Here is a 21,281-nt window from a genome sequence, read left to right as displayed (position 1 = left end):
TGAGGGCACCTTCCTGAACACTTGTCCACCATTTTACGTCCGTCCCGAAAGATGGGTGCAGCCCAAACAGAAGTACCAGTTAAGCTACAGGGACATCCACAAAGATGTCCATAGAAAATTGTAAATGGTCTGTGTCCATGTTTGAAATATTCGCTCTTACCAAAGTCCTCGCGGCAAAGAAACAACATCTCTAAAAGTGCGGAAACAATATGTATATTCACGGTAACGTCTATACCTAAGTTGAAGAATAGTTCAGATGAACTGTTCCATTACTATTGTTTCTGTACGTTTACCTTTGCACATTCAAACTAGTAGATAATTGTACAGATTTTACATCCCCTAGCGGCCTTTGTTGGTACAGCAGCAGAAGTCCGGTCTTATGTTATGGACATGCTGTGGTCTTGATTGTATCCATACTTTCCATGTTACCGAGTCTCCTCAAAGCTTGTTGAGACATCAAAGCAAGATATATTTATGGCAGCCAACTTTCCTTAGTCACTGCTTACGGCGATCGTCCAAGGATCAGCTGGAGTATCTTGACATGAGCATTGTCTTCTCTCTGTTTGCAGACAAGATTTGATTTGCATAACCGCACGCTTACAGAGTTTTTCTCCATATATGGTGCCGCAGCGAAGCGCCCGGAATGAAATGGATTCACTAGCCTTGGGGATTTTGCAGGAAAATAAGATTGTCTTGTTTTCTGACAGGGCTGACTTGTAGATAATTCTGGTACACTCGTAATGAGAGAGATGGGTGTTGTTTGTTTCACAGATATGAGTTAAAAGATAGGCGAAAATTATATGTCCGTCGATGAAGAATGTTGGTATCCTTCTGTCTTGAGAGACAATGGAGTAGGCAAACAGTTACTTGTGACCTGTTTACCTAGCCTGCACATGACGTTTTTTTTACGGCTTAGGAGGGGTGTGCAATTAATTACTTCTCCATCCTCTCGTCTACTGATGCTACTGGTGCAGGAGCTGCCACAGGTAAGACGGCCCCAGCAAATATGCAGCTTTGTTGTTTGGAGTTTCCGTTCCTCTGTTTCCGAAGGACGCTGAGGACTTCCGACCAAGGATGTAAGGGGTTCCGCCTACCCCTGACTCGTGTATAGCGGGTGCGTCATGCCCGAACATGCCCCCTGTCACTGCCACTAGCCGCAGCTAGGTACTAATTTCCACCTGATTGTTGTTTGGAGTTTCCGTCTCCTATGAGGACTTCCGACCAAGGATGTAAGGTGTTCCGCCTACTCCTGACTCGCGTATAGCGGGTGCGTCATGCCCGAGCATGCTCCTAATGCCAGTCACTGTCACTAGCCGCAACTAGGTACTCATTTCCACCTGATTTGCAGCTTTGTTGTTTGGAGTTTCCGTCCTTCCGTCTCCTAGGAGGACATCCTACCAAGGGTGTAAGAGTCCCGCCTACCCCTGACTCCTGTATAGCGGGTGCGTCATGCCAGTCACTGTCACTAACCGAAGCTATGTAATAATTTCCTCCTGAGTAAAGAGAAAATGGCCTAATTGCATGCGAGAAATAATGTATGTTGACTGTTTAGTATCTGCATGTAAATGCATCCCTTGAACGAATACTGCCAAACGGTTCGAATATGAGACTGTCCTCTATACAATATCCAAGTCAACATGTATGACAATCTTTAACCAGAATTCTATTGAGTATGACGACTAACTGACCCTATCGGACAAGCAGGGGCTACGAATTCTTTAAGGCAAATCCCCTACCCATTATACTTCACAGCAACATCAAAAACAACTTACATTTTAATTTTATATAACTTTGCGATGTAGTTTTTAAGAAGTCGTATTTCGCATTATCTAAGCAGACATACACAGACGATGCATCTATATATTCATTGGCCTGCAAATATGATTCAAACAATAACGAACAAACTTGAACCATGCCTTGCCTTGCCTTAATCTAAACGCCTGCAGCTGATATTTCCTACAACTATCTACTATCATCTGAATCACTTTTGTTTCACAACGTTCCATCAAAGTTTTAGTGGAACGAAATGCCGAAAGCTCCAAGTTTATTGACCTCCGTATCGTGATCATATCAAGCTTGCCATGTTACATCCAATTGAATGTTCACTATGTTATATCAACCCATTGGGCTCACTCTAATCACAAAACATGATCAAGAAATGACGTAGAATGTGATATCTAAATATGAAGTTTATTACTTTTCTGGATATCAACTCTAGATGTGATATGATATGAAGAGCGTGGCTTGGATTGCTTGTCAGATGGGGATAATGAGACTGGAATTGGCTTGACATATACGGGGGTTAGCCTCCGCTGCAGTCTTCGACCAGGGCTTTTTTTCGGGGATGGGGGTAGGGGTAGGTGTTTGTTCGTGAATTTCAACGTTGGCTAGGTTCTCTTATGCCGGTAAAGCCTTTTTATATGAGGCAAAATTGCTGTCGGAGACGTGTTTGAGAACCAGTATCGTAGAAGGGTGCAATTTTCAGGACATACTAACCTTGCTTTATACTACAGGGTAATACTACAGGGAAATCCATACAAAATGACAAATAGATGTCACAACTAAAATTTCCAGCCTTTCAAAAATGGTAATTGTGATAAAATTTGTGTATGGTCCTCCCCCAGGAAAGGGAGTTCGCCGAGGAAGGGAGTTTGCCGTGGAAAGGAGTTTCACGTTTGAGACGGGGAGCAACTCATTTCCACGGCAAAGTCCCTTTGAGAACCTAGCCAACATTGAGATTCACGAACCAGCCCCCCCCCCCCCGCAAAAAAAACAGCCCCGTTCGAAGACTGCAACCGAGGCTAGATGAGGGTAGTGGGCGGGGGATGTGCACAGACAGCGCGGTGCCGCATCTGGTAAGAGATCAGTAGGAGGAGATACGAGGCGGACACCCGTGAATGTAACGGGGTCGGATCATCAGAGCATGTAGCATGAGTCATCGCATGCAAGTGTCTCTGCGTGGGTTGAAACAGATTATAGGGATGATTCTGAAAGTTTTTTCTCTCACTTTTCTAGTTAGGATCTAGTTTTCAAGTTAGTATCTACACATGTTTTGCCAGTTATCTTGTGGCGTTATCTCTATTATAACGTGTGTGCAACATCAACACCATCAACTTTTCAGCACCAAGGCCAGAGGAAAGCACGTATGAACAACAATAGACGCCTATGGTTTCAACCTTCTGTTCAAGTAATGGAATAAGTGTAAACCGAAAATATACTATTTTCAATGGCTAGCAAGGTCATTGGCATTGATCAGATTGGTCGGATGACGTTTTTTTATCTAAAACATATAGCAATACATAACTTTGGTTGCTCTCACAAGTTTACTGGTCATTTGAAAAAAGACATTTGTGAATAGTTTAACGTGTCTAATTGTAGATTGTGACAAAATTTGTGAACTTTGTTTTCCGTAAGAGTGATGTTATTTTCAATGCTTCTTCTTTCCTTTACTTTACTCCCAACAACTACTAGTTAACTGCAATACTATATCTCCAATCAAGACGACATGGAAAAATTGCAGTTGGTTTATATATAGCCGTGGCAATCAATACTGAACCACATCGTCTATACAATCTTTCAAATTGTTGTGTTAGACAGTGATTTGACCTTTGAACATTACGACCTGTCGTGGATAGCTACTACGATTATGAATAACGTTTCTGGAAATTGATGTACAAATAAGTCTTTGTCTTGTACATATATTGTTGTATTGTTTTTAGACGTCTGCCCAGGGCCAATCAGAAAAGTAGTGTTTAGACATTTATATATATCTTCTACCCTGGTAAAAGAAAACAAAATAGATAGAATAGATAAAATGCTGAATATTCCTACTTTAGCTAACACCCAGGCATTGTCCCTACGCAACCCATATTATTTACCGAATACGCTATAACATTTATCTCAAAAGGACATTACTCTAGCAAATCAACAAATTACAAAGTACCTAATCTTTTCCTCCGGTAAGAGTGGATTTGTGCGGCCCACACTATCCTCCCCCGTACTGCCATCTCACCTTTACATCAAAGTGATAGCAGACAGTGAGGGCTCAGACAGGGCTGCATTACGAGGAGAGAGATTTCTTTGAAGAGTGTGTGCCTACCCACGCTCGGGCGTGCCACTGCACACTAGTTTTCTCTCGTGAACACTGCAAATTAAGAGATCTTGGTTAGACAGCCGTTATGATGAAGCACCTAGGGGAAGAAACTCATCGATTTTGTGGAGGACTGTATGTCTCGTTCGCCCACTCGCTGCGGTGCTTTCAATTTCGTTTTCTGTTTGCCGTTAAGGGTGGGTTCACACGTGCTTATAAATTTGAAACTTTTTATTGCAAACTCATACCCATGGGGCTAATTGAAAGTGAACAAAAATGAAATGCATGAAATGATTGAATGTGGGCTAAATACAGGTAAATAATCTAAATTGTAACATACAAACATTAAGCGGTTGAATGTACATACGGTACAGAGTAGGTCCGTATGGAATTCTTAGTCTCTACCAGGGTTCATATGTCATTGGAATAATAGTAGAAATGGGAAAAACATAGACGAATAACATGCCAAAGGAGTTAGATGGGTCGCAAACCATACTAAAGCTAACTCCTCTGGCATGCTGTCTGTCTTTATTCGTCCAAGTTCTACTATTTTTCCAAAGACCTATGGGGCCTGGTAGAGACTAAGACCTAAGTCAGTTAAGCCATAGGTCAATTGTATGAAAGGAAGCACACCTGAAGTACGTTAAAGAACACATCACACTTATCGAAAAGTGTGGAACCATCTCGGGGTTCCAGTTGTAATAATCTTTGAGACCGCTAGTTGGGGATACTGACAGGAAGATAGGTCAAAGGTCCCAAAAAGGTTTTTTCATTTCCTGTTTGCAATTTCCTGTTATATGTATGCCTGTTGCCTTGTGCATGTGGGAGCCAATTAATATTGGACAGAATGAGCAAGACATTCACAAACCCCAGATATTAAATATAATATCGTCAATCTCTTTTTGATTTATGATTCTACTATGAATTAATGTTTTGTTTATTAGAAATCTAACGTTACATTAGTAATAATAAAATATGTGCACACCATTCTTCCTAGAGTCCTTATTAAAATACATACGTTGGAAATTACAATCTAACAATTACTTTAAGAACAACAAGTCACACCAACAAGAGCTTACCAATATATATACAGTAATGAAAAACAATAAAATTAGTATGAAATTTAAAAAAATGTGACACAGCAGAGATATTCGTAATACTGTATAACGTACCTAATACTTTTAAATGTCCTTGTCCTGATGAGCTAACCCTTCATAACACATGATATTACCTCACAGATCTGTGCAGTGACATTTACAGAGCACAAACTAGTAGTTACACTGCATGGACTGACTATCTTCTCCTTGTCGTTCGCATTGCTAGATTCTGAGGGAATTACCGTTAGCCGTGGAAGATTGGTAGGCGTTAGCAGTTGAAGATCGGTTTGCCGTCAGAAGGCCTTGATGACTTCAAACAGAAGAAGCGAGTCGCTATGCGGCATCAGTACACGTTTACAGGTAAGACACATTTACCATTTACGGGTTTAAATCACAAAAGCCCGGTGTCAAGCCAAATTTCTAACCCTGCTAAATATTTGCCCCGAAACTGCCTGTGGGTTTCCACTTAACCAGAGAGGAGATAAGTGTGTCACACTCGTGTGGCGAGGTTATTTTCAAGAAAAAGACTGGGCTCATTTTTTTTGAGGAGGTTCGCGCTGTGGAGGTTAACCCTGTAACCTACGGAGGGCAAATGGAGCGTGCTTAGCCAATCGGTACATAGATACTGCCTGCCCGCCACCGAGGATCTGCTTGGAAGGGTAGTGGCCTTATGTCTGTGTAACATTTGAATTTTCATATTTCACTCCATACTACAGTATGGAGGGGAATATATTGTCTTTTGTCGTGCTTCTACATTTTGAGGTGAAAATGGCTATGGGAACGGTATGTTGTATACGTCACCAACGTATTCGTCACGAGCGAGATTTTGACAAACTCTTCCGAATTTTGCGTCCCAACAGACAAAGCTGACACGCATTGATGTACAACTGACGTAGCTGGACGCATGCGCAGATGAGCGTGCGACACACTGCCGACATATGGACTTAGGCACTGAATCCAGCAAGTCCCCGGTGAGTACAAAAGTTATGTACCAGTTTGCAATATTTTGGTACTTCATCATTTTGTGCTTGTATGTATGTATTTATGTGTGTGTGTGGGGGGGTGTGTGTGTGTGTATGTGTGTTTAGATTAGAGTTAGGGGTGTCCAATTTGTGTCACAAGCACCATACTATCTGGTTGGGACAAGTCATGGTTTGACCCTAGAATAGTCAGAGCTATATTTGTGTACGTGTAAAATGCCAGAATTTTAGTAATAAAAATCGCCTAATTGAACAGATAGGTTTCTCTAGCAACTTCCAGCTTCAACCATCCAATATGGCGGGCGTTAATGACGTCATAGAATATGGCGAACATTTGTGACGTCAATCTCACGAGAGTATAAACGACCTTTTTGTGAACGATCTTTTCATTGACCCCCCCTCCCCAATCGATTGGGCGTGAATGAACAAGTAGCCAATCAAAAACGATTTAACAACCAAGTTACATGTACTTGCGCGAGGACATGACCTTGGGATACAACGATATCTGCTATCAGGCCGTTGGGACGTTTGAATTCAAATCTTAACGACATTAGAGAGCCCTGAGTGGGCGTTATTAGTCACAAAGGTCGTTCTATACCTTTTAACGTGCCACAGTGATCACCGGATCTTGCTATAGTTTGTGTCAAGTTTCCGATTGAATCTTGTAAAAATGATGCGGAAAATTGCCGGACAACACATTTATTGTGCGCACGGCAAGCCTTTGAATTACATTTTAATGACTTTGATAACATATATCTAAAGAACTTTACTTGACTGCTTTTTACGTTTGACCAAGGAGCTTATATTGAGATATAAGCTCCTTGGTTTGACTATAAACGTATTGGAAAATTGAGCAGCAATATGCTGTCTGCATGCGGCATCAACAGAACTATGACTGAAAAGGCTCAAAGCTATAATACGATATGAAAGAAGTACATTTGACATTTGAACGATTTGTTGTCAGCAAAATATTGGCTTTGGGTATTGAGCAGAAAAAATTGCGTACGGGAAAATATTTAAGCTGAAAATGGAAAAAAAAAGGTTAGATGTGTAAAGGTAAACCAACTATGGCACTTCCCTGTCATTCGAATTGCGAGTACGAAAATTTGATTCCCGATGTGTTGGAACGATGCCACTTATTCTTATCATCACTTATTCTACCATTGTTCAAATTTGGATCTGAATGGCAAGGGTATTTGGGTTCAAATCCCCAGACATACCACTGGCCTGCCACTGGTGACAAAAGTACTTCACAGAAGGGGCACCTTAGTCTCTACCAGACCCCGGGTCGCTGGCAAACCGTAGAAATGGAACAAATAGAGGAGTGTAGCCAGAGACAGACGAGAGTAGCCGGCCAGGGAACGCGTACTATTCGGGTCGCGTGCTGTTCCCTGACCGGCTGCACTCCTTTGGCCGGCTTACTCCTCTATTTGTTCCATTTCTACGGGTTTCCAGCGACCCGGAGTCTGGTAGAGACTAGGGGCACCTAAGATTACACTTTTCTCCCCCACCCGGGTGTTAAGATGGGTTCTGGCTGTATACATTGGGGAGGTGAAAAGCGGTGTAAGGAGAGGGTTGGGCTCCACCCTCCAGTACCGTGCTCTAGACACAATGGATAACGACCCACTGACCCAACAGCCTCAACAAGAAAACCTTTTCTTTTAGCTCCCAGCACAGTCCCCCGTTTCTTCGCGCTCTTGTTGTTTGTTATGCAAAAAAAGATGAATGGATGTTGGCCAACTTCCAAATTCCTCGTTTGCAATATTGACAACGTTTGCAACTAGCTGCACTTTGTGTGCGTCAAAACTATCTGGCAAGCACATTTTGTTTCTGTCAGCTTTTAAGTGCTTTCTAATGTCTGCATTGTTGACGTGATAAGGTCATTAGTGGCGGTTTGCCTGCTGCAGTACTGAATGAAACCGCAAAAGTACATACAGTCATTGGTAATTGGGGAGAGTGGCTGGTTCGAAGATACACCCCTCGACCCCCCAAAATGATGGAATTTGTACTGTTGCAAAGATGACAACAACTTAATATCAAGATATAAGAGTGTCATAAAAATAATAGACTCTAAGTAACTATAACTTTACACCTATTCATGATTGCTATTGCTCATGAGTAGCATGTTGCATTGTGGGTCAATGGGCTCATTCACTTTGTTTGTTGTTTATTGTTGCCAGGGAGACGTATTTTGTGTTGTGTATACTTGTTATTAGGGAGACATTACACAGAGAACCAGTGAAGAGGCTGGGCAAGCTCAGTTGGAACAATGAACTGCCTTATTCTTTGTTGTTTATTGTTGCCAGGGAGACGTCACCCAGGGAACCAGTGAGGAGGCTGCCGATCCCAGTTGGAACTATGAACAGGGTTATTTTTCCTTGTTTATACTTGTTGCTAGGGAGACGTTACCAAGGAAACGAATGACAAGACTGCGCAAGCCAAGTAAGAAGGATGATCAGACTTATTTTTTGTTGTTTATTGTTGCCAGGGAGACGTCACCCAGGGAACGAGTGAGGAGGCGCCCTCCAACCTTCCCACAGTGCTTATCGCGTGCGGGGCGGTGGGCGGGGCCGTCCTGGTAGTCCTGACCATCGCCGTGTGCAGGTACTGTCTGGGGCGGCGCAAGGGGCTCAAGAGGTGGGTTTAGAATATTTGAAACCTATACGTTGTATATGTATATGATGCCTCCATCTCCTAAGTTTGCTGTGTGCAGGTACTGCCTGTTCTCTTCTGGGACGGTGCAAGGGGCTAACTATAGGCTCAATTGCAAGAGGTTGGTTTAAAAAAGTTCAAATCTTTTCCGAACTATACGTCATGCACTAATGATGATAAGGCTAACACATTCCACATATACGTAATGTAGTATATACCCAGTACAAAGTAATAAAAAACTCCAGGGTTTTGTACAGGGTACTGAGTATATACTATAGCCTGCAGTTGGCATTTCAAGCTCTTAGTGGGGTTTATCGCTTCGTCAGCACCAAGGACAGACCCATCAATGTGCAAGGATTTAAATCTCAACTAAATTAGCCCCACAATAACTCATATTGGGGTCGTGCTTCTATACCTGATATAAAGCATATCCTACCATGTACCAGTACCAAATCATAGACAAAGTTTTGGCCACTGAGCTCGAGCACAAACAGCATAACAAAGACAGCGTCCATGGATAGCCAACCAGCATCAACGCTGAAATTCCTTAGCCAATAGCCGTCAAGGACAAACGTTCATAGCCAATCAGCGCCAGCGAGAACGTTTTTCAGCCAATCAGTGTAACCATTTACCCGCAAAAAGGACCAATCAGTCTATCTACGTCAAAGATAGTTACAGCAAATGTAGGGCAAAGGCAACGACGTGATATTGTCCATGCGTCTATAACACGTTTTGACTGTGTAAGCCAATTATATTGATGTCTTGTTGCACACCATGAATTTTACAGAAACGCAGAACAACCTTTGTAGATACGCAATAACTCAAGCAACTGGATTTGATTTTGGAAAGGACCCGACGTTTCAGATAACATCCGTTATCTTTCGTTAGTGACACTAAAGAGATTGTGTTGAAAAGCAGGATTTATGTCCTAACTATGCGGTTTTTACCTTTTTAAATATCGCAAAAAATATCTCAAAGCTGGTGATTATAATCGGCAACTCTGACTGATCTCTAAACAGATGCATGCTACACGTTTTATCTCTAATATGTGGCCTTTGAGAAGCATCATACGTGAGTGTGAGGGTGTGGGGGCGTTCTTTGCTATTCGAATACGCTTTTAAACATCCTCTTAAATGCCTCCCTTTTGGGACTCTGTACGAGGATGATCAAGGGAGAGATACACCTACGCATCATTACTGCTGAACCCTGTAGACCCCGCTTTGAAAATATAGAACAAGTCTTTGCCACATGGGCCATCTTTTGCACTGAGCTACCTCTGGCAAAAAAATGCTTGCTCATCCCAAAGCTACAGGTCCTTTCGTTGCGTTGCGTGGATAAGAATATGACTAATGTTTGGTTTGGTTGCTTGGTTGCTTGTATTAAAGTTGATTTTAGTGATGTATTAATTCAATGTCCGCTTGAAAGGAATTTCGTCAGATGTTTTTCCATGTTTTTTTCTACCTAATTGAGTCCTTTGAGTGATCAATTACTCGGCTGATTTCACGTAAATGGAACATCAAAAGACTAAATGGCACGTTCGCCCCACAGTGCGTTCACCCAGTTTCATGCCGCGTTCTAGAGAGCAAGAGATCACTTAAACTACGCAAAATTAATATATTCTGGAGAGGATATTTACTGTAATTTCCCACAAAATCAAAAAATGTCAAATTCACCCACGTGTATATGGCACCAGTCTTAGTCAAAGAATGAACAATGTACTAGTTCTAAGATGTAACTTAATGCAGATTTTACACCTGATTTGGTGAGTGGTAAATCGAATATTACATAAAGACTATGGCGTCCCCCGTCTTCTTGATTGCGTTTCGAATTACAAGCTGAAATTCTCTTGGGGACATATGGAATTCTGTCAAGTTAAATACAGATGAATGTCCAACCTTAGTCTATAGACATGCACGTTTTGTTCGGGAATGATTGCTCTAGGATAAATCAATTTTCATATTCAGTATTTAATTTTTTATATTCTGTGATTTAAAGTACCACACGCAGGAGGGAGGGACTTTAAATAAAATGACCTTACTTGTGAACTTTTTATTCTAAGAGAGATTGATTTTTATGCCCATAATTTATAATACTACATAGTGTTATGATAGTAGATATGACAGTGACATGCTCACGAGCAAAAGAGAGGGGAACTAATAATTTAATATTCATGTTTTATGACTTACAATGCCACATTCTGTGTGACTTATAATACCACAATTATGATCGTGAGTTGTGTACGATTAAGGAATAGAGGAATTTCTTAGAAATGTCGTGCCGTGTCGCATTAACTCAGTTTCCGTTCCCCGTGCGACGAGCCCCGTACTTAAGTCCATTATTTATAGCCTGCCTAAGTGACTAAGCACAGGTCTCCACTGTCAGTTAGGCCACAGCAAGTGAATTTTATGGATGGCATCCCTTGCAGACGCCAAATCTAATGCGTGAGGGCGAAAGAAAACCAAGATGGCTAGATTTTTAAGAAGCAACAAAACATTCTAACACAGCCAACAAGTGTTTTAATTCTGTATTCAAGACGTGCACAAAGTGACACTAGTGTGATAGACTGGTATCCCTTACCAAGATGACAACTACAGTAACGACTACCACATTGGAGCCACGTTTGCTATCGATCTAGATTCACTTCTACAACTACAACCACATGTACCTCACTACCTCAATTCTACAAGTATAATCAAGGCTACCAGACCACATATTTCCCATTTTGGTGCCTTCTCTTCGCTGAAGAACCAATCACATTTATTCTTGGTTCAAACAAATCTGTCTGAATATGCAGCTTATACTGCGCAGTACAAACCTAGATTATTATATTTATATTTCAGCCATACCATAGGTATGGTGAAATATTTATATTTCAGCCATACCATAGGTATGGTGAAATATATTGTATTCGTAATGTTTCTTTCTTTCTTTCTTTCTCCTGTCAAATCTTCAAATCGAATCAACTCCGCCATTTTTTATCCGATTGACTTGAAATTTGGCACAAAGGTAGAGTAAGCCAATACCCTCAGGTGTTTTTTTCATTTTTTTCATATCTGCCTTTAAAATGATTTTATTGAGGTTATTGTCAATTTTTATGTATATTTCGGGCTCCTGTACCCTGGTATTACAGCCGAATGACATGAAATTTGATACAGAGGTGCCTTGATCATATGCTCACCTAGATTCAATAACAGTTTTGGCATACGGTACAACAAAATGCTTAATTTTGCGATTTTTGGCCATTTTTTGACCAAAAAAGGACATTTTTGGCCCCTGTAGCCTCGTTTTACAACCAAATGATCTGAAATTTGGTATAAAAGTGCTCTTCAATTATGTGCACATAAATTCAATAAAAGTTTTCCCATACGGTACAACAAAATGCTTAATTTTGCGATTTTTTGACCAAAAAAGGACATTTTTGGCTCCTGTAGCCTCGTTTTACAACCAAATGATCTGAAATTTGGTATAAAAGTGCCCTTCAATTATGTGCACATAAATTCAATAAAAGTTTTCCCATACGGTACAACAAAATACTTAATTTTGCGATTTTTGGCCATTTTTTGACCAAAAACGGACATTTTTGGCTCCTGTAGCCTCGTTTTACAACCAAATGATCTGAAATTTGGTATAAAAGTGCCCTTCAATTATGTGCACATAGATTCAATAAAAGTTTTCCCATACGGTACAACAAATGCTTAATTTTGCGATTTTATGGCCATTTTTTGACAAAATTTTGACATTTTTGGCTCCTGTTCCCTCGATTTACAACCTAATGACCCGTAAATTGGTAAAGGGGTGCTCTAGATATTTATTCAAATGACCCATGTATATTTTTTGGCATGGACCACTTTAAAATGATATATTTGTGGTTTTTTTGGTCATTTTTGAATGGCCAAAGGGGTCAACGACCTCAAGGCCTATTGTTGCATGAGGGAGATGGCTGAAATATGCTGTATTTGCTCTCAAGCAAATGTCGGCCTTTCTAGTTTAATTACGCCATGTGGCGGTTTACTGGGTATGCAAAGCAAACAAACATCTCCGCATGGGAAAAATATATTGTATTTTCCCTCAAAATCAGGTGAAAATTGATGAGCGCGCTGATGCCATCCATAAAACTTCCTTGCTGTGGCCTAAGTACGCACGTCCCCACTAACAGTTAGTGCGGCTGTCAGACTGCGATGGACAAAATCGGCATGTAAAAATATTGCTTGAACCAAATTGAGTTTAAGAGCAAAATGTGCCCCTAAAACTGCAGGAAATGGCGTTTTAGATAGTCTAGATTTCAAATTTTTCCAGGAAGAACCTGCCTCAGGACCTCCTAGGATCGTCGCGCCTTTGGCGCTCAACAGCATTTCCAAATTCAAAATCCAGGGGACGTAAAAAAAATCAGGCTGGCTAGAACACATCTTCGAATTGGAAAATGTTGTGTTTTTTTGTCAAAATCAGAAAAAATTGGATGAGTGCCGGTGATGTCATCCATAAAATTCCATTGCTGTTGCCTAAGCACACGTCCCCACTGTCAGTTAGTGTGGGATTATTAACGCCCAGGGACATCCCCTAACATGTCCATCCCAGGCGTGATTGATTAAGTGATCAATTTATGTTACACGGGAAACAGATGGACCAAATATCGTCAGCATCGCGCCACGGTCAATATGTATTCGCTAAGTATCGATAAAATTCATAACGGTCTTTGTTGATATTTTCCATTTCAATATATTTGCATCCTTTTCTCCATCTCTGTACCTCGGTAAATTATATAAGTTTTACTCAATTTACAAAAGTGAAATTTAGATGAAATCGTTATACTAAGTACGTTTATAAATTTAGTACATTTGTGATGCAATTTACCACAGGCTGGGAGAGAAAGATACAACTATCGAAATATTGAAGGAAATAATAAGGAAAGGCGATATCACTAAGTGCTTTTACAAGTGGCAGCGTTTTGAAACCATTTCTTTAAAATTCTACTTTTATAAAAAAAAAGATATTGTCATACGATTTGCCTAAGCACAGAGGTGGGAAACCAATAGAAATATCAAAATATGACACGAAAAATGTACAAAGTGTTTATCGCTAAACGTTTTGGTGGCAGAATTTTAATGTATTTCTTTAGAATTCTACGTAAAATTTACAAATAGATAAATATTACAAAATAATTTACCTAGGAGCAGACACGTACACAGACGAAAATCTGCAAACGTCGAAATCTAGAAGGGACCTGTAAACAAAGAGCATAGAAAATAACCGTACAGTTGGTCACATTTAAGATAATGTCTAAATGATTCAATCATTATTGAAAATGCAAAACATACAGATAGAGAAAACGATACCAAGTTAGTATCGTCAAACTATAAAAAGAGGAATAATTTATAATGAAAGGGAGTTGTCACAAACCATTCAGATGGCAACATTTTAAACAAATTTCCCGAAGAAGGATCACCTCATTAAAACCACCGAGCTTCTAGTCTATTTTGTGCCCCAACCCCCACAAAAAATGCAAATCGCTGCCCACTGAAATGTAAAAGCCAGCGAGAGAGAGAGCTCCGATACTCTTTCCCCCACGCAAAACTCCCACGATTGGTGATATATTCAGTCTTTTCTACCTTGCTTGAGGAAAAACAGGTGTGTGCTTGCTTCTCTCTATGAGGTGTTGCCGTTACCTACTGTCTTCTTCGAGAATTTGAGGCGAATCGTAGGTACTGTCTTTCATGCTATCTCAAATAACCTCTCCGTGAACGTTGTAGTGTCATTGCGAGAAGTTACCATACAGGGTGATTGATTATTTTCTAGGGTAAGCGTTTTAACTCAGGAAAATGAACAGAGATATAGATTATTTGCAATCTGATGTACTTACCATTGACGCTGAGAACATATGATACCTTTACTGTTAATGTAAGTATGAAGGTTCTGAAACTTCAGCACTGGAAATACTTATCATAATCACTATTGTATAATCAGCACTAAGGACAGGTTTGTTAAAATTTGCCGCATTTTTCATGGGAAATACGCGTGTAGAAGCGACGCCTGGTAGAGCCAGCTGTCCATCCAGGCACCATTTAACGATTGTCTATTGTTACACGTTTATTGATTTAATCTCCATTCCGTGATCTCAGATATACGGTACCGCTCTATCAAAAAGGGATGGGCACGAGTTGTACATGACGTCATGTTCGTGGAAGCGTCGGCATTCTTCGTGCGTCGTCGGCGAATGACGTCGATAGACCTCCCCAGGTCCGACATTTTGAAACCCGTTTTCATATCCCTCACCGTGCCATCCCTCCCCATTTTGTTCCTCCCCCTTAAGACAACATCCAGTTCCGATGCCATGTCAACGGCGCTCTCCTCACATTCCAGACATTTCGGAAGGGGAAATCTTCGAAGAAAAGATTCCCGACTCTTGGGTAGAGGAAGATGTCCGTGAAATTTTATTTTGACCATGTGTTTTCTTCCACCCACTACAGCGACGTGAGAGGCGACTATGGGGAGGGTGAAAATTTCGACATCAATGTTCACACCTTGTCAGGTAAGGTGTTTTTCGTCTTCATCTGTATCGTAACAACCCTTTCCGATCCCCATAGCAGAGAAAATAAGAACTAGACATGTAAAATTGTAGCTATGAACACATGACTATGATTGTTATTATAGTATTTGATGTAATATTCAGAACGAAACTGTGAATGGTACAGAGACAAAACAAAGGGGGCGTGAGCAGTATATGGCATATAGTGCAGTGTATAGTACAGTGAAGGTGCAATACCTGGAGTATTATTACTAGAGTCGTCCTAGTGTAAAAAAAGCATATTCCGTTGTTTTTATCTTTCATCATTTATCAAATATCAATAGTAATACGCTTATGATCATATCAGAGGCATCACTGGATAGTGTGTATCAGACAAAATATTCACAAAATAACATAGTACATACAAAAATGGGAACGGCCAATGCAGAAAAATTATTACGCATCCTGTCGTATCGTCCTTATATGAAGTAGTATTACAAGAATATTTTATTCATCAATGTGCAAAAAGGCTCCTCTGTGGTTGTTGCTTTCTTCATCATTATTATTTCAAACATACAAATATTCACAAAAATATCATTTGTATCATTGTACAATAATGGGAACGTCGACGCAGAAAAATAAATCTTCCGTATCTCGTCCTGACGCCTGCGTTATCGTATCATCTGTCTGACCCAAAAACTTGATTGACACGTACGTACAAGTGTAGGCTTTAATGAGATTATAGAAATATGGGGCACAGGGCCCTGGGGACCTCAACAGATGCGCAGAGTGAACACTATACGACAGAACGCATTACTGGCAAGCATGTCTTGTTAAAGCCAGGTTTACACGTGCGTATAAGGTCCGTGTGGAATTCTTAGCCGCTACCAGCCTCCACAGGTCGTTTGAAAAGTAATGAAAAGCTGACAAATTTAGACACATAACATGACAGAGGAGTTGCCTATCGGAGGAGTATGAAATGCGACCAGCTACATGTACGTCCGATGTTATTTGGCTATATTTGTCAAATCTCTATTAGTATCAATATATCATTATTATTATTAGAAGAGTTGCATATCAAGAAAAAAATGCAAAATTACTATTAGCAAGACAATGAACTTACCAGTAGAAATTGCACTATTTGCATATTCGTGAAATTTTGTTTGATCAATTTTGGGGCGTTTGATTGCCCCCTTCACTTCTTCATATAACATCTCTGACCAGACGGAATTATTTTGTTTCCAAACGGCGTATCGGATTATTTGTCTGATGGAATCGACCGCCCTTACACCTGGTGCCCCCCGTTTACCTCCAGGTGGACAAAATCAATCCGCCTCTCCACTAGATTTGTATCAAAACCACACCAACGGTGGCTAGGTGGTCTCGTGGTTGACTTTTTTTAATTTTTACTTTGGGTTGTTGACTTTGGATTCAAAGATTCTGGGTTTGAATCCCTGGTTAGCCCCAATTCTGTATACTTGGTTTAAACGCACTTCACACCTATTTCATCACTTGACATTGGTTAAATGAGTTCCTAGCTTCGGTTAGAGACGTCCTCTTGTTTGGGACTTAAACAAGGGCCCTGTGTTTGAGATTCACACCTTAAGCACGTTACAGAACCCACATCAAGAGTACATAGGAGTCCTTCCCGGTGGGAGCGGATCAAACCATACAGTCAGGTCTCCGGGTTGAAACGAAGTGATAATCACCTGTTATTTCAATGTTTCCACAAATGTGTTAAATCTCGCCAAAAAGCAGTTACTCAAGCAACTGGATACGATTTTGGAAACGATCAGACGTTTCAGATAACATCCGTTATCTTTCGTCAGTGACACTAAAGAGATCCAGTTGGGGAGCGGGTTTTATAGTATAGCTATGAATTGACGAAGACTCTAAATCTAACTAGATAAAAACGAACAAAAACACCAATTCTATCTTTTTATTTTTCATTAACTACATTTTGCTTTATCGTTAGATTACGTTTCCACCATATGTTCCTGTTGCTTTTCATTAAAGTATTGGCTTCAAGGCTGAATACGAAGGGGGGGGGGGGGTACGTAAAAGCATCAAATTGATTTATAACACGCAGGCACAGTTCTATTATGACATAGCGTGCGCGCCTATGTTCGGATAAAGACAGGAATTGGCCATGATATACGATGCAGTTGCCAAACCTTTTATGGCTCTAATATTTGATATAATCCGCCAAATTGCTCCATGTATGTTTATGAATGATCAAAGATTTGGAAGTACATTGTGGTACGGGGATGTGGATGTATTGGTCAAGGTGGTGTTACCCTGTATATTTCTTTTAGATACCATCATCTAGATAAAATGTTAAAACTGTAATTTTAAAGACTCACATTAAAACACTATATTCGCAGTGGATAATGTTTTGGGCACAATCTCTCCCAGCTTTCACCACTTAGAAAATTAAAACTCCAAATGACTACGTTAAAATTACAAAACACACTTATCATAAAAATGTGGAACTATTAATTGGCCATTGACTTAAAAGAAGAAGCTACTAATACCTCCCGGAAAGTACGTATTGCACGTATGGCGTTGTTTGTATCTATCAATATGCTGTAATTAATCTAATGCATAAGAATCGTTCAATATTTGACGTGCGACAGATTTATGATTCTTTCAATCAATAAAGCATTTTTGTGGTTATGAATTAATAGCCTAAATTGAATTCAGTCATAAAGGGGATATCATATTTCTATACTGCCAATCCATGAATCGATGCAAACTTTATATTTCACTTCAAAATCCTAACATTAATATAGAAGAAATAAAAAGCATTTGCTAGCAGAAGACATAGATTATGAGAGGGGAATTCTGTATAAAATATCATTAGTAGATAAATTCAACTTCTCTCTTTAATTTCAGTTGTAACAAAAATTTATAGATCAATATCAAAATGTAACTACACAAAGGGGAGGGGTTATATTTTAACGACGTTTATTCATTATTATAACTTTAAGTGTAATGTGTTAGGCCATAGCAAGTACATTTTATGGATGATATCCGCGCGCTCAATCCTTTTTGCCTGATTTCAGAAAAATCAAGAAGATTTTCTCCGTTGGATACGATCATAATGATCATAATTACCAAAATTAGCAAAATGTTGTAGGCTTATGATTGTACTTGCAAAAGTGACACTTGGGAGGTATTTTTGCAGTCTGAAGATGATGCCATCCATAGAATTTACTTGCTGTGGCCTTAGTATAACAGTTTTCCTCAAAAAGGTAGCCCACATCTTGCAGCTTCATCCATTTCTCTTTGATACAGTCGATCGATATACTCGTGGGTTAACCCGGGTGACCCAGCCTTTTGCCAATGGAAAAATCTATATATACTTGGACGATCTATTTGCATTAGCGTTATTGGCGGGCGGTCATTGACCTCGCCGGACATCGCGATGGTCACTATGGTAACGTCGTCACCATAGCAACTGACGTCACCCTAATGTTCTGCCATGCAGATCTGTATCTGTATAATTGGTACAGCACACCAGCTTCGCAGGCATGCAGCGCAGCAGTTGGTTATATTACACTGGACGGCCTGTCACACTTAACATTTACCTCTACCTCTTATCAATTAACGTTTTGAAGCTACCTAGTGAGATGCGTTTATAATACTTTATGGTATGGAGCTCCATTCTACGATAGTTCAAGAGAAAAGAAAAGGATTTTTGAAGTATATATTCAATCCTGGGTTCATAACTCTGGTACTTGAAGGCATGAATACCTCTTGTTCTTTTCTTAGTTGGTAGTAGTCAGTGCGTCCACCAGTACCAGTAGATCAGTTATTTTGATATCATGCGTAAATCTGGACATTTTTTTCTGCCTTCAGATATTCCTGAAGACACCGTTCCGACTCTGGTGCTGAGCGGTGGTCAGCTGGGCGTTCCCGACCAATCAACGCAGCGCAGGGTGTCCTTCCAGGGCGTGGATCTCCTTGACGACGACGACAGCCCCTTAAGGAGGGACTCCAACAAAAGGAGAAGGTATGTAAAGTTTCCTCAGAACAGTCGACGCGCTTCAACATCGTTGCTCTAAAACGGGTATTCCACAGGACTGTGCCAAATTGCGCCTGGAATTCTTATAGTGGGCGCAAACTGACGAAAATGTGTGCGCAGTCCAGTGAGATAACCGCTTAGCTAAAGCTTTAAAAATAACAAATTTTGGACGAGGACGTCGTCTACCACTTCCAGGGAGGAGTGTAAAGAGTAGGATATGTGTTGTCGAATTAATGCTGCCCCCGACCTAATCATGGGTAGTTCAAGTGTGTGTCCCCTTGATAGGTCTCTCCCAAGACTGAAGTAAAGGCTATATTTTGACGTTCATTATCTAGTATATAATCGGATTTCTACATAGAGAGGGTTCTGAAAAAGCGATTGTAAGTTTTACCCAGGTGGCGAGTCTAATGACTGTTAACTATTACAGATACACTGAGGGAGACTTCCACCACCTGAAGAAGGCACGTCTGAACAAGACCCTGGGCCTTCCCGCCATCCTGAAGTCGGCCTCCGTGGACTCACCCCGCCCGGCCCGCGAGACCTACCCGCTCCTCACCATCACACACGCCGACGAGATGGCAGACGAGCCGGAGAGCCCCAAAGAGACAGACACCGAGTCCCCGGGTCCAGACAGCTGCCGCTCGGATCGCAGGAAGTCCTCCGAAGTCAGCGTGCCTGTAGAAGTGCACCGTGGAAGCGAGCCCCCCAAGGAAGGGTCGGGAGAACAGAGCGCCGTCAGGCAGTTCTTTCGCAAACTGCAGAAACACGCCAGCCTGGACGCCGTGTTGCCTTCGCAGCAGAAGATCCAGCAATGGAAGACTTGCAGGCCTTGGAAGAGCTTCGACTGCCAGGTGTTGAGCTCTCACCCCCGCCCTCTACTGAGGCAACGTGCGGTGTCCGACCCGGTTGAAAGAGATCCAGGAAAGACCGACATCGAGCTGGGTCGAAAAGCTAAGAACTCTTCCGGTCGATTCCAGTCGACGGGGAGCTTCCAGGTTGTGGCGGGTGCGGAGGAGGTCACGGCGGTGCAGAGTCCGCAGGCTGCGAGCACGGCGATAAGTCACTCCGCGCCTGACAACAAGGACCTGTCTCGACACATCTGGCACCTGAGAACCACCTTGGAACTAGACACGTCGTCCCAACATGGCGCCGAGGACAACCTCTCCAGCCCGGAACAGGAAGGGCCCGTAGGGACAGGAACGGGAGGCGATGCGCCCGCTGCAGCAGCGAGTGCACCGCAGGGGCCGGTACGTCCGCGGTCCCCTCGCCGCCCGCTCTCCCGCCAGGCGAGCGAGGAACGCGAGACTGAGGGAGGCGGAGGAGGTGGCGAGGACCCGCCCAGCCCCAACACGAGGCTCCTGATGATGCAGTCAGACAGCGGCTACGTTTCCATAGAAAAGCAGCCGAAACTGGTGCATCAGAAGGAGGGGATACGGTTCACGTTCGATGACGAGGACGTGGAGGCGATGGCAGCCGTCCGGATCCCCGAGGTGCCGACGAGATCTCCATCGGCCACGTCTCCACGCGTCACCGTACAAGACTTCAGTCACGACCGGGAGAAGCAGCACGAACAGGTACAGCCCGAGCTGAGTCCTGTACCTCTCAGCCCAAAGTCGGCAGCAGAGAGAAGGAAATCCTTCACGTCAGAAGGGAAAACGGAACCTGTGCTGATGGAGATGGAAGCATCCGCAGAAGGGAACAGCGGTCACCGCCCCGCTAGCCCTTCCAAACAACTCGTCGTCAAAGGAAAATTCCGACTAACCTCGGCGAAAGAACGTTACGAGTACCCGAGACGAGACTACAGCATCGACGAGAAAACTGACGCCATCTTTAACGAGTTCCTTCGACAGGACGTCATGTTTGAGGACACGCTGAGCGTGCGGAGCAGACGGAGGCATCACCGGAAACGTCACAGCGAGAGCCTGTCCGAACA

General features: G+C 41.9%; 1 protein-coding gene across 1 annotated transcript in view; it reads left to right on the top strand.

Annotated features, from left to right (window-relative positions):
• Positions 1 to 21,281, top strand: part of LOC118431916 — a 56,946-nt gene that overhangs the window by 18,737 nt on the left and 16,928 nt on the right. Inside the window, exons 2-7 of the mRNA XM_035843355.1 lie at positions 5,414 to 5,547; positions 6,048 to 6,158; positions 8,656 to 8,804; positions 15,284 to 15,345; positions 19,183 to 19,336; positions 19,776 to 20,364. Coding sequence (XP_035699248.1) covers positions 6,126 to 6,158; positions 8,656 to 8,804; positions 15,284 to 15,345; positions 19,183 to 19,336; positions 19,776 to 20,364 — 987 coding nt within the window. The 5' untranslated portion in view covers positions 5,414 to 5,547; positions 6,048 to 6,125. The remainder of the gene's footprint in view (positions 1 to 5,413; positions 5,548 to 6,047; positions 6,159 to 8,655; positions 8,805 to 15,283; positions 15,346 to 19,182; positions 19,337 to 19,775; positions 20,365 to 21,281) is intronic.

The sequence above is a fragment of the Branchiostoma floridae genome, chromosome 15 (assembly GCF_000003815.2).
Source record: "Branchiostoma floridae strain S238N-H82 chromosome 15, Bfl_VNyyK, whole genome shotgun sequence".
Taxonomy (NCBI): domain Eukaryota; kingdom Metazoa; phylum Chordata; class Leptocardii; order Amphioxiformes; family Branchiostomatidae; genus Branchiostoma; species Branchiostoma floridae.
Note: the sequence above shows the minus strand (reverse complement) of the source record. Positions and strands in the feature narration are given on the sequence as shown.